Below are 15,973 nucleotides of genomic sequence, written 5' to 3'. Positions count from 1 at the left end.
GAGTTTAAATCATTTTCTCTAAAATTTTGAAGAAAAAAGTTATTAATATACATTATATTGCTTGATACTTTATCATCTCAAAAATTTCAGAACCTATGAACTAAACAATGTTAGATAAGCTAAGTTAGAGGAAAACTGAGAAAAGATTGCTGGTATTAGAGCAAATAATGAATACTGGTCTCGAGTCTACCACCAATAAGCTACATAACTTTGGAAAATTGATTACCAACTGCGGACCTCAGTTTCTTCTCTTTTCTTTCCTCTATTTTGACACATACTCTTTTACAAATGAAATATTTTGTAAAAGCCCTGCCTGCTCATCTTTCCCTCTCCACCCCCAACCCCATGTGGGGTCTCTTGCTATTTTAGACTCCATGGAGTCTTTGTGAAAACTGGACCTAGCTGATCTTCCAGGTCCCTTCTGGTTTTTACTGTCTTTGATTCTGGCTTGAAATCCTTAAACAGAATTAATGTGATGCAGAATATGGCTGGGTCAGGCCAAGATCTTAGCATCTGTGGGCAGTCATGTTGTCTACAAATTTTTGGTATTCTTTTTGTACTGTAATGACTTTTTTTTGCGGGGGGGGTTACTATTCCTTTTATTGCACTCAGATTTTCAACAATCCATGTGTAACATATTTGGCAGTGATGATAATAAAGTAGAAAACCCCATTCTTCCCCATTTTTCAAGGAAGCTTCCTGAATCAGATACTGACAGGAACAGGGGAGAACAATAATGGCCTGGGAAGGTTGTTTTTACAAACAGGATGAGTGCAGAGTAGATGAGCTGAAAAACAAGGGCAGAATTCTCATTCTGGATTTGAATCTTTTTTTTTTTTTTGCGGTACGCGGGCCTCCCACTGCTGCGGCCTCTCCCATTGCAGAGCACAGGCTCCGGACGCGCAGGCCCAGCGGCCATGGCCCACGGGCCCAGCCGCTCCGCGGCATGCGGGATCCTCCCGGACCAGGGCACGAACCCGCGCCCCCTGCATAGGCAGGCGGACCCCCCAACCACTGCGCCAGGAGGGAAGCCCTGTATCTTTAATTGTAAAAGAAAACTAAAGAATGATCATTAAAAAAATACTATTATAATACTCCATAATAATAATAATACTCTATAATAATAATATACAATATAATATATATTAATATATAATATAATATATAATAATATTCTATAATAATAAACCTCAATTGTTTTCTGCCATTATTCACTTTTGTATACATTCTCATCAGATTGGGACAGGCTTGTAATGACTTTTTTGGCATATATATTTTACTAAAAGCTGCTTTAAATTATTTTTGGCATTATATAAGCAACTTATCTAATTACTTTGATTACTTTGAATTTCAAATTACTCAGCAGTGTAGGTTTCTACTGCCCCTTGGTTCATAGTTAAACTGAAAATTGATTTTTAGAAAGAATTCAAAGTATGTATTATATATTCCCTTTTATTTGCTTAGATAACATAATCATGACTGAACAAACAACTAAAAGAGCATGTTAAAATCAGATATTCTGAGAAATGAAGATAATTTTAAAAGAATAGAATATGTAAATATCACAGCTGTCAGGCCTTTGACTATCCTGAGCAACTTTTTCCCCCTCTTCCAACGAGAGAATATTTCCTTTTTTGCAACTAAATAATAAAACTTAGTTCTTTTATGTTTTTCAGTGTTTTTGTTCCCATCTGAATTTTCATCAGTGCTTTTTTTTTCTGATCTCAGAACTAGTCACACCAGGTCACCACAGGCCTGCATTCAGTTCTGGGACACACTTTATGAGGGATGCAGACAAATTGGAAAAGAGAGTGACTGGACAGCAGGGCTTGAAGCCATGTAATTTAAGAAAAGGTTGAAGAAAATGGAGATTTTAATCTGGGAAATACCAAAGGGGAAGAAGTGGCCCAAGGGAGCTGCCTTTGTATTTTTGAAGAGTTGTCATATGCAAGAGTAACTAAGGGAGTTCAGCACAGCCTTAAGGAGCAGAATTAGAACCAGAGGGTGACAACATATTTTAGAGCTGCCTCTAGCAGTGAGTTTTCTAGCTCTCCAGGTGCATGAGCATAGGCTGCAGACTACCCTCAGGGCACTGGAGGCAGGATTCAAGCTACGTTTGCAGAGTTAGAATAAATGTTGTCATTTTCAAACTTGAGACACTTCTATACTTACTAAATTTCTTTTTTTAAAAAAAAATTATTTATTTAATTTAGGCTCCGTTGGGTCTTCGTTGCTGCGCACGGGCTTTCTCTAGTTGCGGTGAGCGGGGGTTACTCTTCGTTGCGGTGTGCAGGATTCTCATTGCGGTATCTTCTCTTGCTGCGGAGCACGGGCTCTAGGTGAGGAGGCTTCAGTAGTCGTAGCTCGCAGGCTCTAGAGCGCAGGCTCAGTAGTTGTGGCTCATGGGCTTAGTTGCTCCGCGGCATGTGGAATCTTCCCGAACCAGGGCTCCAACCCGTGTCCCCTGCGTTGGCAGGCGAATTCTTAACCCCTGCGCCACCAGGGAAGCCCTATACTTAACTAAATTTCTCTGTATAACATTACCTTCCCTTTCTGTAGTTGAGTGAAATCTTTATTCTCCTAGTATTTTCTTTATGTGTGCAACACCATTCTTTATTGTTGTTTAAGATAAAAGTCTTCCTAACATTTATTCTGAGTGATTGGAAAGTTTTTTCCATATCTTCCTCCATAGACTGTGAAGTCATGCCTTTATTATGAAACTACAACCAATAAGAACTCTGACCTCATGATAATTGAGAGAATATAGTATTTTATGATCTCATTAGAACCTTGACATGTATGTGTGCTGTATGAGCACTATCTTGTTCATAATTTTTCTTGTAGGATTTTTTTTATACCATTTAGGTTGTGCAGACTTTGGTTTAGAGAGATTTGATTATACTGACAATCACTTATTTTCCTTTCATTGAGCTTCAAAAAAAACATTATAAAGTCTTAACAACTTCAAAAATTTTATTGTAATACTCATACTGTAAATATGCTAAGGAAAAATAAACTTTTTCATTTTGAGTTCTTAATTTTAAGGACTTCTATTTGTTCAGGTCATAATTCATTCCTCATGACCAAAATTTCTAAGCAGGAGAATTATATGAAAGAGAATGTTTTTGTAAATTCATTTCAGAAAATAACAAGAGGTGTTTAATTCAATCTGACTTCTCTGAACATATAGATTTAGAGTTCTTTTCATTAGTCTATTTACTTAGTAAAATTAAAAGTTTATGCGTTGAATGAGAACCTGGGCTTCTTTTTCTAAAGCAGTTTTTCTAATACAACACTTGGATGAAAAGTTGTTAGGAAATTTGTTAAGAGAATTTAGGTTCTACACGAATTTCACATCATAAAATTTGGAAATAGATTGCCATCATTGAATTAGCTTTTTTAAACAAAGTGGGTAAGTTTACTGAGACATTCATACACTTTGCTTTTCCATAACTGTCACATATAAAGTCTCAGTTGGAACTTTTCAACAAAATAATATGAATTGGCTAACATGATTGTTGACACACGATTTGTGGGAGTAAATATCAGGCAAAATTCGAAGAATTGTTGAGTGTGGACAATACATTTAGAGATACTTCATTCTTTAGAATTCCATAGCCATGGCCAGGGGCCTGGAAAACATGGACTGCATCTCAGCAGAGTGGAACACTCATGACAACTCATATTTTCAGGACTTTTACGGTTTTAAAAACTCTTTTGAGATAGTCTTTCCTCGTGGGAAGATTAGGGGATGGTAGGAGGTCGTCTTTAGTGATTCTTCCAGCTTTAAATTTATACGGTTCTTACCTTAGAGTTTAAAGATTTGGAATGTTAGGATAGGTTTTCTTTTAACTGTCTTGCAAGGGCATGTTCTATTAGAATTACTGATATGTTCAGAATATTTTTTCTGAATATCTAAGTAATATTCATTTATCATTTTTCTGTGGGCTCTTTAGCTTTTTGGAGAGCCAGTAAAGCTAACGGGTTGAGACCAAGAGATTGAGCTTTACTTGCTGACCTCAGAGCGGTCCTTCAAAGTCAGTGGACTCTTTCTCTTGCGCGCCCCCTTTCTCCAAGAGGTAAACAAACGACTGCGAAACCGAAGGCTGGCACAAATCCCTGTCTGTTTCTGGAGAAACCACTCAGAGCGCATGCTCTTCCGGTGATGGGTCTGTAGCGCCATTTTCATATGGAAGGGACTGCTCTCTAATTAGGCACACAGGTAGGACACCCTGCTTTAAAGTTGTTCGAGCTGTACGAGAAGCCTCACAGGAACAAGTCAAGGGCTTCTTTGAGATGAACCACTCTCTGCAGCGCTTCAGCTAAGACTGTGTAAAGATATTCTTTTGTGATAATTTTCCCCGTGGACAAGTGGCCCTCTTCCCTCTCCCCTATTCCCTCCCCTCCCCCCCCGGCTGGCCTCGCTCCTCCGCCCCGCCCCCCTCCAGAACCAGAGCCACATAAAGGTTAGGTATTTGTGATGATTTTGCGCCCACAGCGGCGACCCAAATGAGAGGACGTGGGGAACCGGATGGGAACCTTTTACCCAGTGAGAACAAAGCACAAGTTAATTTAGAGTCCAATATGTGTAGAGGAAACCAGTAGGTGTTCTTCTGAGCTACGAGGTAGGGCTTCTTTTTTTAGTAAAGATAGAGGTCTGTCAGTGGTGAGGATGGGGGTTGGTTGAAAGATTAGCTATAGGTAAGGTGGGGCACGGAGTTCTGAGATCTTTAAGGGTGTGTGTGTGTGTGTGTGTGTGTGTGTCCACGCGCGCATGCAAGAGTTTAGAAGAACAAGGGTGAGTGGGGAGAGAGAGGTAGAGAATGAGAGAGACAGACGAAAAATCTGGAATAGGAAGAAGACTAAGTGGGTGCAGAAAACGGAGGGGCGCGGGCTCATTCTTGCCTGCGAAGCCGCTTCAGCACCCTCCGGGACCACTCCCAACTCCACCGTTTCATTCATAACTTTCTGGTCTGGAGGCCCCGCCCGGCTCCTCATGGCCCAGGACCGCGTTTCCCGTACAGCAATTGGTGGACGGCAACAAAGCCTTAGCAACCGGCTCTTAGTGATCCGCGGGGCGCTTGGTAACTGGGGCGCGGTGCGGGCGCGGAGAAAGGAGCGGCGCTGTCCCTTTAAGGGATGGCCGCGGAGCCTTGAAAGTGGAGGGGGCTGAGGGAGGGCGGGGAAGAAGGTCTGGGGGCGGACCCAGGGGCAGGAGGAGGAGGAAGAGTTGCTGCTGAAAGAAGGTGGCGAAGGAGGTGCGGGAGCAGCTGCTGCCAGCCGGCGGGCACCAGAGTCCTGCCCGCTGCCGCACGAGTAGCCACGGGCGCGAGCGGGGCCAGAAGTCTCCTCCTCCATGATCCCTTTGGGAGCCGGGGGAAGACTTTGCCCGGCCGTGAGAGCTGGTCTGCGTTTCCCAGGCGCGGCGGCGGCGGAGCAGCGGCAGCAGCCGGGTCCGAAGCGGAGTGGCCACAGACCGGGGCGTGTGCGCCCCGCTCGGAGGGTGCTCGGGTTCCCCACGGAATGTCCCCGGGGCGCCCTGCGCGCTGACCCCCCAGCCGCCTCCGCCCTCGGCGCCTGCTGCCTCTTTCGGGCGGGCTCGGTGTTCGGGACAGCAAGCTTCCCGGCTCCTGGGCAGTGGGGAAGCCCCCGGGGGCGGGTGACCTCAGCTGGCCAGGACCCAGCCCTCCCCCGTGCGTATCTCGCTTAAGATGGCAGCGGAGTCAGGGGAACTAATCGGGGCTTGCGAGTTCATGAAAGGTGAGGAGCAGCCGCCCCGCATCCTCCAACCCTCCGTCGCCCTCAACTCTTTTCACTTCTCGCCCCAACGTCCCAACCACTGTCTCCGGCTTCTTCCTGGGCCCCCAGCGTATTGCGGTCGCTGCGCGGGCTCTCGTCCCCTCTCGGTGCTATCCTCTCCCCGAGGACCCCCTGCTTCCGGCTTCTCTGTCTTTCTTGCGTCCCTCGTTCCCTCTGCAGCACGCTCGGAAGGCCTCCCCGCCCGATAATGGGACGGCGCCGGCCTCTCCCGGGCTCCTGCATGCAGCGGCTTGTGCGGATCCTTTCGGTTGCCTTTATCCTTCTACTGCTGGACTCGGTTTTCGGGACATCTCCAGACACAAACCCCGTCTCTCCTCCCTTCCTCTTCTTGAAGTCTCCGGAGCTGCAGGGGAGAGGCTCGCCTCTGGCCTCTCCCTTCCCCTTCCGCAGCTGCTGAGGTCTGGACATTTCTGAACCAAACTTGCATCTCCAGTGCTACGGGTACCCTCAGCTTCTACCTGCTCCCGCTGGCCTGAACAAGGGGGATATGGGAGCTCTGCCCACCGCTGAGTTCCTCAGTCGGGCCCTCTTCTCGCTTCTCTAACTGGTATGCTCTTGGATCTCTGTCGCTTTGTGGGAGAGATCAGGGCTCTGCAAGAATTCCATGTGTTAATGGGGTCTTTAAATAATGGGTGGCTGTTGTTATTTTGATCTTGTTGCATTAGCAACCCCCCCTGCCCCCAGCTTCCCTACTTCTCATATGTTTTCTCCTGTCTTTTAAACTTGTCTTTCAGATCGGTTATATTTTGCTACTTTAAGGAATAGACCAAAAAGCACAGTAAATACCCACTATTTCTCCATCGATGAGGAGCTGGTCTATGAAAAGTAAGTTTCTTTCTTTCTTTCTTTTTTTCTTTTTTTTCTCAACCATTTAGTTTGTTGGCTCTTTGGTGAGGAAATGCAGTGCACCTTTATGGCAGTTTTATTCACCTTCCCCCAGTGGTGCAAGCAACAAATCCAATTTCTTTAGGCTCAGATGCTTGGGGAGAGGTGCAGGGAAAGTTAACATAATTTGAACCTATCGTCACGTCATTTCTTTTAGACCTCTATCTATATTAGTTCTTCCTACCACCACAATAAACTGCAACCGTAGATTCCTAACACTCCCCAGCGCAGGACCAGGGAGACGCACCCTCTGTCCTTGCCAGATTCTGTAGTAGGCCTGTGAATCAGTCATGGAGTATTTATTGGAGCACCTACAGAGTACAGGGCAGTGTGTGTATTGAGTTTATCTGTGTGGTAAATTATTGAGTTATTTTATTTGGGTGCCCCAAGCTTCACAGTATTATTATTTTTGCCTTTGAGGAAGTGGTATAGGAGTGCTAATTTACATTCTTTGTTTACTCTGCCTCTGTGGGATTAGGATTTGAGAGTGTAAGATACAAGTAGGGAACTGTTTTCTGTGAAAGACCATTGATCTACAGGAAAAAGATATCGTATAGTATAGTAAAAACTTAATTAAAGAGAGATAAATCTCTACTTAATAAAAGCAACATATAATAAGGAATAAGAAGGCTGAGTTGACATAATTATGTCCTTTTATTAAAAGAGCTAGTGTTTCAGAGTTGTCCAACATATTCTAACAAACATTTAATTTTACTTCCTTGTTTTCTTAACCAAACGTGCAATTAAATAAACATAGTTAAATGAACCATAGTTACTTAGTAAGCTTCCTAGGATTTGTCCTGTTAAGAGGGATTTTGGCAGTTCTGCCAAAGGATTTGTGGGTACCATCAGGTATTGGAAGAGTGAGAGTATTCTCGGACTTGAAGAGCATATCTTTTATTTGAGGGAAAACATTCTTTAATTTCACTTAATCATAGGGATTCTTGAAACTGATGTCTTCGGGACATTTCTGTCAGTGGTGCTGGGAGCAGGATGCTCCTTGAATGGCTGAAGTGAAAGTGGGAATGAAAGAGCCCTTTGCTGCTGCTCATGAATGCCCAGAGTTGCTGGGCAAAGAGGTCTAAATCCCTGGTGTCAGATTACAGCTATGCTCCTAGATAGCATGGAGTACTGCACTGCCTGCTCTCTGACCTCTGGTACCTGGATGATGTCACTGCCAGCAGTGTTTATGGAGTGTTCATTCTGTTGTTGGGAATGTGCATTGTTGTCGCCCTCTTTTTCTGGGTGTAGGGTTTGGGGACCTCTCATGAGTCCGAGGGTAGGGACTGTGTATATGCCGTTACGTTTAATTCTTCAGTGATGTGCCAGAAGTTCATATGTCACTGAACAAGCTCCAGGCCTTGAGAGTTGCTTCTCTTGGGATTGCTAGATGGTAGATCTAGCAGAAAATTACATTTAGTCAACTAAACACAGTCAGTACTCAGTGGTTTTTTGATTCTAATATTAATATACGAGGAAAATTTTTTGTGTGATTTTAATGTTAGTATTTTCGGATAGGGCTACAAACCACATTCTTCTTATATTGATTCTCCTGTATTTCTGGTGTCCTGTAAAGAAAGACTTGCTGGAGAGACCATCCAATTTATATTGTGAGTTTTGATGTCATTCAAAACTATGATGAGGACTCCAGTCTGGGCAGAGTGTGTATTTCTTTTTATTTGAGGTGCCTAACTACTATGCCACAGTAGTGGCTATGGTTCTGATCACCCACACCTCCGTTTTTTTGTCACCTCAACATATTTCACAGGACTAGAGGATGTAGTGAATACACGGATGATGGATGCATATGTTACCTTCAAGGAGCTCCAAACCTGCAGGGAGAAAGACAGGACTGCAGTGAGACGGAGAGAAAAGATAACTGCCATAGAGTAACATAACCCCTGTGCTGGGGGGAATTCATGGGCATTGGGGAGCACTTCTGGTTGAGGGGTTCAGCAAAGGCTTCATGAAGGAGTTAAGACTGGCTTGAAGGATGGACAGAGATATGAGATGAGAGATCCCAGAAGTGGGAACAGTGAGCATGAGGAGGGAGGCTCTGGCGTGTGTTCAGGGAATAGTAAGACCTCTGATTTGCCTGGTGTGTGTACAGGTTCAAGTGGGGCTGTGTGATATGAAGCTGAAAGGTCAGCTGGGCAGATTGAATGCAGCATGGTATGCCATGGGACTTTCTTGAGGATCTGGGGGCAGTCCAGGATATGACTGGACCTATGCTAACTGCAAATAATGGCAAACATTTATTGAGCATTTAAATGCATGCCAGATGCTGTTCTAGGTGCCCCACAACTATTAATTTATTTTATGTTCACAACAGTTTTGAGGCAGCTACTATTACCATCCTTAGTGTACAAACGATGAGAGTAAGGTACAGAGAGGTTAGGTAACTTGCCCAAGGTCACAGAAGTAAGAAGTAGCAGACCTGGAGTTTAAAACCAAGCCCTCTGGTTCCAGAGTACATATATCCTCTCTAAAAAAATTAATATGATGCTACCATCACTTAAGATGGATTAGAGAGGAGGTAGAGCCCACTTAGAAAAATTCCGAAATGTTCAGTGGGGAGAAATAAGTGTCTAGATTAGGACTGGTGGCAATGGTGGTGGGAAGAAGGGCTCTGCATCCATGTGACTTGGGAACAGATCAGGTGGGTGGGTTGGTGGGGTGCTGAGGAAAAAGAGGGGTCAAAGAAGTCTTTAAGACAGCCTGGGTCATGGTGAACCTGCTGGGGCCATTGACTGAAATAAGAAATAGGGCAGAAGAATTGGCTTTAGTGGGGAGATCAGGCATTCCATGTTGCAGGTTGGAATTAAGGAATTTAAGGGATGTGCACGTCAGTGTTGGATATCACATAAATTTGAAGTCCTTAAATTTGGGAATTTTCCACAAAGAGATGATAAAGCCTTGAGAATGATGTGATTTCTGGGGAGAAAGAGAAAATATCAAGGCCTGTATTTCATAGGCATGACCAGGATGAGAGGAGCAAGGGAAAGAGGTGGAAATAAGCAGCCAAAGAGGTGGACAAATGCCGAAGGAGAGAGAAGAAAGGGGAGAGGGACAGAAGTGGTGCAATCCATCTCTTCAGCTCCACTTCAGGGAGGTATTGAATGAGAGAGACTGTAAAGCCCCTGAAGGATGAGTAATATCTGGGTTTTTCTATGGAGGATGGCTTATGGTGAGGAAAACCTTGACTATCATATCAGATTGTACATGTCTCTAAGGAAAGGGGAATATTAGTATACATAATCACACAGGGCCTTGTACAGCCCTGTATCTGTGTACTTATTTGCTGAATGTATAAGTGAAATACTGCCTCTCTGACTAAATTATCACCCTGGAAATGCAACTATTATTTTTGAATCAGGAAGTAGACTCTTTAAATATTAGGCTGTGGGCATTCTGGACACAGCTGTGTTTTGTGCAGATGTTTATTTAGCTATGGAGAGACATTAGTGCGTTATGATTGAAATGGCAACCTTCTGAGAAGCTGGTGGAGAAAATTTAACAAAGTGGCCTTATGAGGTCAGGCTGTTTATTAGAAATGAAAGTATGAATTTTCTCCTTGATTTTTTTTTTTTTTTTTTTGCGGTACATGGGCGTCTCACTGTTGTGGCCTCTCCCGTTGCGGAGCACAGGCTCCGGACGCGCAGGTTCAGCGGCCATGGCTCACGGGCCCAGCTGCTCCGCGGCATGTGGGTTCTTCCCGGACCGGGGCACGAACCCGTGTCCCCTGCATCAGCAGGCGGACTCCCAACCACTGCGCCACCAGGGAAGCCCTCTCCTTGATTTTTAAACAGAATTTATCACATTCATATAAAGGCCTGAGCAGTTTTAGTAAAATGTGGTTGATAATAAACATACATTTGTCCTTGGTTTATGATTTCACAGATCAGAATTAACATCAGCGTATAGACTAACACACTTGTGGGAAAAAAATAGCCCCATAAAAAGGGAGCCTTTCACAGATTTGTCTGTATGTGATTAAGCTACAAATAATGTACAACCCTCCAGAAAGGCTAGTTCTTTGGTTTTGGAATTGGGCCTTGTAATCTAAATAGAGGCTTACTTTTTATAACTTGGCTAAAATTTTTTTTGGCTCAAAAGTTAGCAAAATCAAATATTTTAATTATTATAACCTTTGTGTGCCCCTCTTAACGGTGATGGGTGTAGGGTTGGATGTTTATGCATAGAAAGCCAGTTTGCTATAAAGGAGAGTGTAGAGGTGTTGTCCATTTTCATTTCTTCTCTCCTTGTGTTTGCAAAGGAAAGGTATTGAAAATGCAGGAGAGAACTCTTCATGGTCATACTCTGGGGACTGAATATTAAGCAGTTTCTGAAACGATTCAAAGGATTTCACCAAATGTTTTAGCATGGAAGAATGAGCAGCCTCTAATGAGGACTAATTAGCTAACTTGAAGATTTAAATAATTTAAAATGTTCAATTTTCATTTAAACTTTATTAAAGCAGCCTGATATTAATACAACCGGGAATTTTTGGATAAGTAATTTATAGAAGAATGATTTCTTTTATGTAGCCTGTAGCATAGGTTTGAGTTGAAATGTGAGCCTAGGACATCTTTGAGAGAAATACAGAAAAACTTCTCTCGCCCGGAAATACTTGTGGGAATGGATATTTAGGTTAGATAGAGGTAGGAAGAAACACTTTTGGTTTTTCAATTTTTATTTTAAATTTAATGTGTAACAAGTAGGTTTATTTAACGGACAGCTGAATGCCATCTAAGCACATATATACATACACAGATATGTGATCTTATAAGAGCCTTAGGGCCATCATTTGGTACCTTAGCTTTCATTATAAACTGCCATGATGTAGACAGATATTTATAGTCCTGTGACAGGCAATGTTCTATATCCTTTATACACATTAACTCAATCTTCAGAGCAACCCTAGGAGTTAGGTGCTATTATCATCACCACTTTATAGATAAGGAAACTGAGGCCCAGAGAGTGTTATGTAGAGCTTAAGGTCATTGAGCTAGTAAATTTGCCCTGAAGTCTTGCTCTTATGCTTCCAGCAAGTTCCCAGTTGTCCTGAGCCTGGTTGGGGGGAGGGTGCAGAACAGCTTTGCCCCTCCCTGGCTCACGTGGCCCTTCTAACTTGGGTGGTGATGGCTTTGGCAGTAAATGTGCTGCTGACGTTGTGTGCAGGCTGTATCTGGGAATGTGTGATAGTAATTAAAATGTTTTTCCACGGCTCCACTTTTGTGGGTGTAATTTTGCTTTTTCTCCTTTCAGTGGACTGCCCCGCCTAAAAAGGAGAGAGAAAGTAAATTGAGTTAATTATCATTATATATTAATAGGAGAGATGAGAACAAAAGCCCAGTTTTTATAAGCCTGTGAAAACTTTTTGCAGGCTGTCTGGTGAAATGTTCTTGCTGCTTAACTGGTGTAACATAAGATGTAATGATTTCTGTATAGAATTCTCCTAAAAACTTGGAAAACTCTTTAGCTTTTAAAAGATGGTATAGGTTTCTACTTTCTTCCCCTTTTCTCCTTCCTCTCATCCTAACCTTGCAGAAATAACCCAGTATTGTTCAGGGCCACTTTTTCCACCCTCTGTTGTGAACACATGAGTTTTAGGCGTGTGCTTGTGTATGTGTACACCTGTGCACATAACCAGGAGTACTATGCTGTGTACGTGATGAGGAAATAGACGTATCTGTATACATTCACTGGTCAGTTCTTAATTCTGTGTGACCCACTGGAGTCAACTGTTACTTTCAGGATATTGGTTTATTAAATAGTTGCTGTTTTGACCTCCTAGGCATTCACAGTGGGTAGTCAGTCTCTGCTCTTCATAAGGACAAATTGTTACTCAGTTCTTTCAGTTTGCTTGAGATAAGCCTGGTGAAAATGCAAAATTTAACGGAGGTGCTGAGGACTCGGTTAAAACTGACAGGGCTAGTCTTAAAAGGGCAGCCTGAGAGAGGGATCCGAATGGACTGTACGAGAGTCCAATGAGGAGCTGTCTGCCGTCCAAGTTCTTTGTCAGCCAAGTCACCACAGGGCAGCTTCATTATTGTGTTTGAAGTAGATCCCTAAGACATCAGATGTTCTCATTTGTAAGTTCATAAACACATTCCAAAGCTGAAAGTAAATGACCTTTACTTGGCCACAGCTTAATACACCTTCGTGCTTAAAAAACAAAGAAAAAGAAAAAAAGACTTGACACATTTTTATGGGAAGTGAAAAAAGCAAAATTTAAAAGAAAGTTGTAAGCGGTTGGAAATAGAGAAAACTTAACATTTAGATGGGATAGATTTTGGTGCAGAGCACTGTGCTAATGCTTTGGGGATACACAGATGCATAAAGAAGGAAGTGGAAACAATACATTGCAAGGCAATATATGACAAAAGCTGTAAATGTACATATTAGAAATCTAAGAAAGGAAGAGATATAAAGGCTATGATATTTGAACTAGCTTTTGAAGGGTGTGTAAGAGCAAAAGAGTAAATTTTATGATCTCCGTGAGGACAAGTACTGCCTATTTTTGCTTACCACTGTATCCCTATACCCAGCACAGTGCCTGGCATAGAGATGGTGTACAAGAAATTTTAGCTGAATGAATGAGTGAGTGAAGAAGGAGGAAAGAAAGAAAGATTTCAGTGTTGGGGAATAGCAAGATTCTGTCAGGTGAGGCAAAATACTTGCAGTGCCAGAGAGGTCACAGGTGAGGCTGGAAACATGGTTGGGGACTGGCCTATGGAAAGCTGTTTGGATCTCAGTTCTGCTGGTTTATGAATGACAGGGAGACAGAGCAGAGCTCTGCTTAGGACAAATACTCCCATGGCTGGGAGGTGGGGTGTCTGTTGTCTGTGGCCAGGCTGGTTTATGGTTGTAGCAATGGGAACAGAAAGGCCCGGTGGGGGAGAGGCTAGAGAGGATGGAGTGACTGTATTTGGGACTGACCAGATGAGGGGGTGGGGGAATTGAAGGTTAAGTTCAAGGTTTCTGACTTGGGTGATTGGGAGAAAGGGACACCTTAAAGTAGGCCATGTCTGTAAATCAGATGGAGGAGCTGCCTTTTTTGTTGCCTTGTTTTATTTTGGGGATGGCGAAGAGAAGTAAAAAAGGGGGGGTCTATAATGAAAGTGGACGAGGAGTCTTTGTGTTTTGTGATCTTTCAGCAGAAAATAGACAATGTCTGCCCTGGATATTTAGATATTTACTTGTTTAAAATCGGGGGAGGTGGGTGGGACAGCTGATCTCAAGTTCCTTTCTGGCTCACTGATTTGAGTTGGGCTTAAGCGTGGAATTCATTGTTTCTTTACAAAATTTTTTTATATTTAAAAAGTTGGTTTTGGGCTTCCCTGGTGGCGCAGTGGTTGAGAGTCCGCCTGCCGATGCAGGGGACACGGGTTCGTGCCCCGGTCCGGGAAGATCCCACATGCCGCGGAGCGGCTGGGCCTGTGAGCCCTGGCTGCTGGGCCTGTGCGTCCGGAGCCTGTGCCCCGCAAAGGGAGAGGCCACAACAGTGAGAGGCCCGCCTACCGCAAAGAAAAAAAAATAGTTGGTTTTGTTAATCACCTAAATACTTCCAGGACCACCAAAGAATCAGATGTTGAATGAGAACCATCAAATATATTGCCGTATTTATTAAAGGATGTAACAGTCCCGGTCCTTGACAACTTGGAAACATCTGAAAAAGGATCACGATTACTTGTGATTCATAGAGAATTCCTTTATGGAAAATAGTTTGTGTGAACTAGAGTTTTTGAATAAAATGTTTCATTTATTAATTTATTAGTTTAATATTTTGGTCTTAAAGACGGTCACGTCCTATTGACAAATTAAAGAATTTGCTAGTTTGGACTTCTTCTTTTCTTATAAAATTTAATTTTCTTTTGAGAACCGGAAAAGATGGTTTATTTCAGATTTGCTCTCCTTAATGGATATACTCTTGTAATGCATTTATCTTGTCTGAGAATGTGGCATTTCACTGGGGCAGCTTCTACAAAGAGTTAGAAAATCACATCTTAAAATATCAAAGCAGTTTTGTCATTTATGGAAACCTTCCTAAAATGAATGTACATTTTTGCCTTGTTAAAGAATTTACTGATTATGATTTGCTTTTTTTTCTGTAATACTCAGACTCTATTATTATGAATACATTGGTTGTATAGTTTCACTGTAATTCAGGGATAGTTTTAGGAGCTCCTAAGGAATAAAGGGATCTCTGCTTATGTAGCAGATGGTGCCTGCTTGCTAAATGTCTTTTGTCTTTTAGTGGTTTTAATTTGTTCAGTCAGTTTTTGATGATGACTACCATGAGTACTTTCTAGGTGTTGCATACTGTTGGGTTAGCTTTTGACATTACTGTCAATGTACCAGCTGCCAGTAGCTGCCTCCTGCCTATGATCTGTCTGATGAGTCTAATATACTGTGGGCATAGGAACTAGATATCACATTTTATACAAAATAAGGCTAAATAGGACTCCAGGCGAGTCTGAGAGTGTCTTATAAACATCGCTAAAGGGCATGGGTTTGTGACAGGCTTTAGAAAAAGCAATGTGACTTTGTTTTTTGCCTTACTTGTGATTCTCACTTATATTCCAGATTGAGATTTCTGAGTTGGGGATCCTTGTATAACTGATTTCTTATTCTGTACATTTATCGTCCTTTTAAGAGAGTGTGCAATATATACAGCATTTATATTAGTCCTGGTAGTCAAATTATTGATCATCGGCAGCTGAATTAACCTGAAATGCTAAAAACATTTTATTTTTTTCTAAGTGTGTGATAAAGAAAAGGGTTAAAAGGTCTTTTCTAGGGAGCTGTGAATAGTGGGCTTGAAAATAGTGTCTTTCATGTTCTGCCAGATGCTTTAACTAGTGTCAAATGTGTCTTATTTTATATGGCCTATAGCAGATTGCCTACAGTTCTAGAAAACCCAAAAGTAAAGGTTTAGAATGATTTTAACTTGGCAAAACTCTCAGATAGAATTGAAGGGGCTGCTAAGCAAAAAAGGAGTTGGGATGGTGCTTAGTTGGGGTGAGTCTTTTTAGATTGGGGGTTACTTCTGGAGCAGGTCACATTGGGAGCAAGCCAGTAATAAAGATGCAGGCCGGGTGGGGGGAGACTGTGGAGATGGGTGCTCCCAACCTTTCCCTGCTCTAGAGAGGCGGATGACCTCGCCATTCTCCATCCCCCTCACTGTCCTTTCCTTCTTAGGTTATTTTTGTCAATTTTGTCTACTTAGTTCAATTTTGTACCCAAAGCTAGTAAAATGTGATGT

General features: G+C 42.7%; 1 protein-coding gene across 4 annotated transcripts in view; it reads left to right on the top strand.

The window, feature by feature from the left end:
- The first annotated feature begins 5,226 nt into the window (after positions 1–5,226).
- Positions 5,227–15,973, top strand: part of CDC14A (cell division cycle 14A) — a 183,492-nt gene continuing 172,745 nt past the window's right edge. For 3 of the 4 annotated variants that reach the window (XM_029227789.1, XM_029227788.1, XM_029227790.1), the window contains exons 1-2: positions 5,227–5,760; positions 6,555–6,645. In XM_029227789.1, coding sequence (XP_029083622.1) covers positions 5,712–5,760; positions 6,555–6,645 — 140 coding nt within the window. In that variant the 5' untranslated portion in view covers positions 5,227–5,711. The remainder of the gene's footprint in view (positions 5,761–6,554; positions 6,646–15,973) is intronic. The other variant, XR_003794349.1, reaches the window with a different exon arrangement.

This window comes from Monodon monoceros, unplaced genomic scaffold (genome assembly GCF_005190385.1).
Source record: "Monodon monoceros isolate NGI ecotype Baffin Bay Population unplaced genomic scaffold, NGI_Narwhal_1 Super_Scaffold_18, whole genome shotgun sequence".
NCBI lineage: Eukaryota > Metazoa > Chordata > Mammalia > Artiodactyla > Monodontidae > Monodon > Monodon monoceros.
This window is presented reverse-complemented; position numbering and strand designations above follow the sequence as displayed.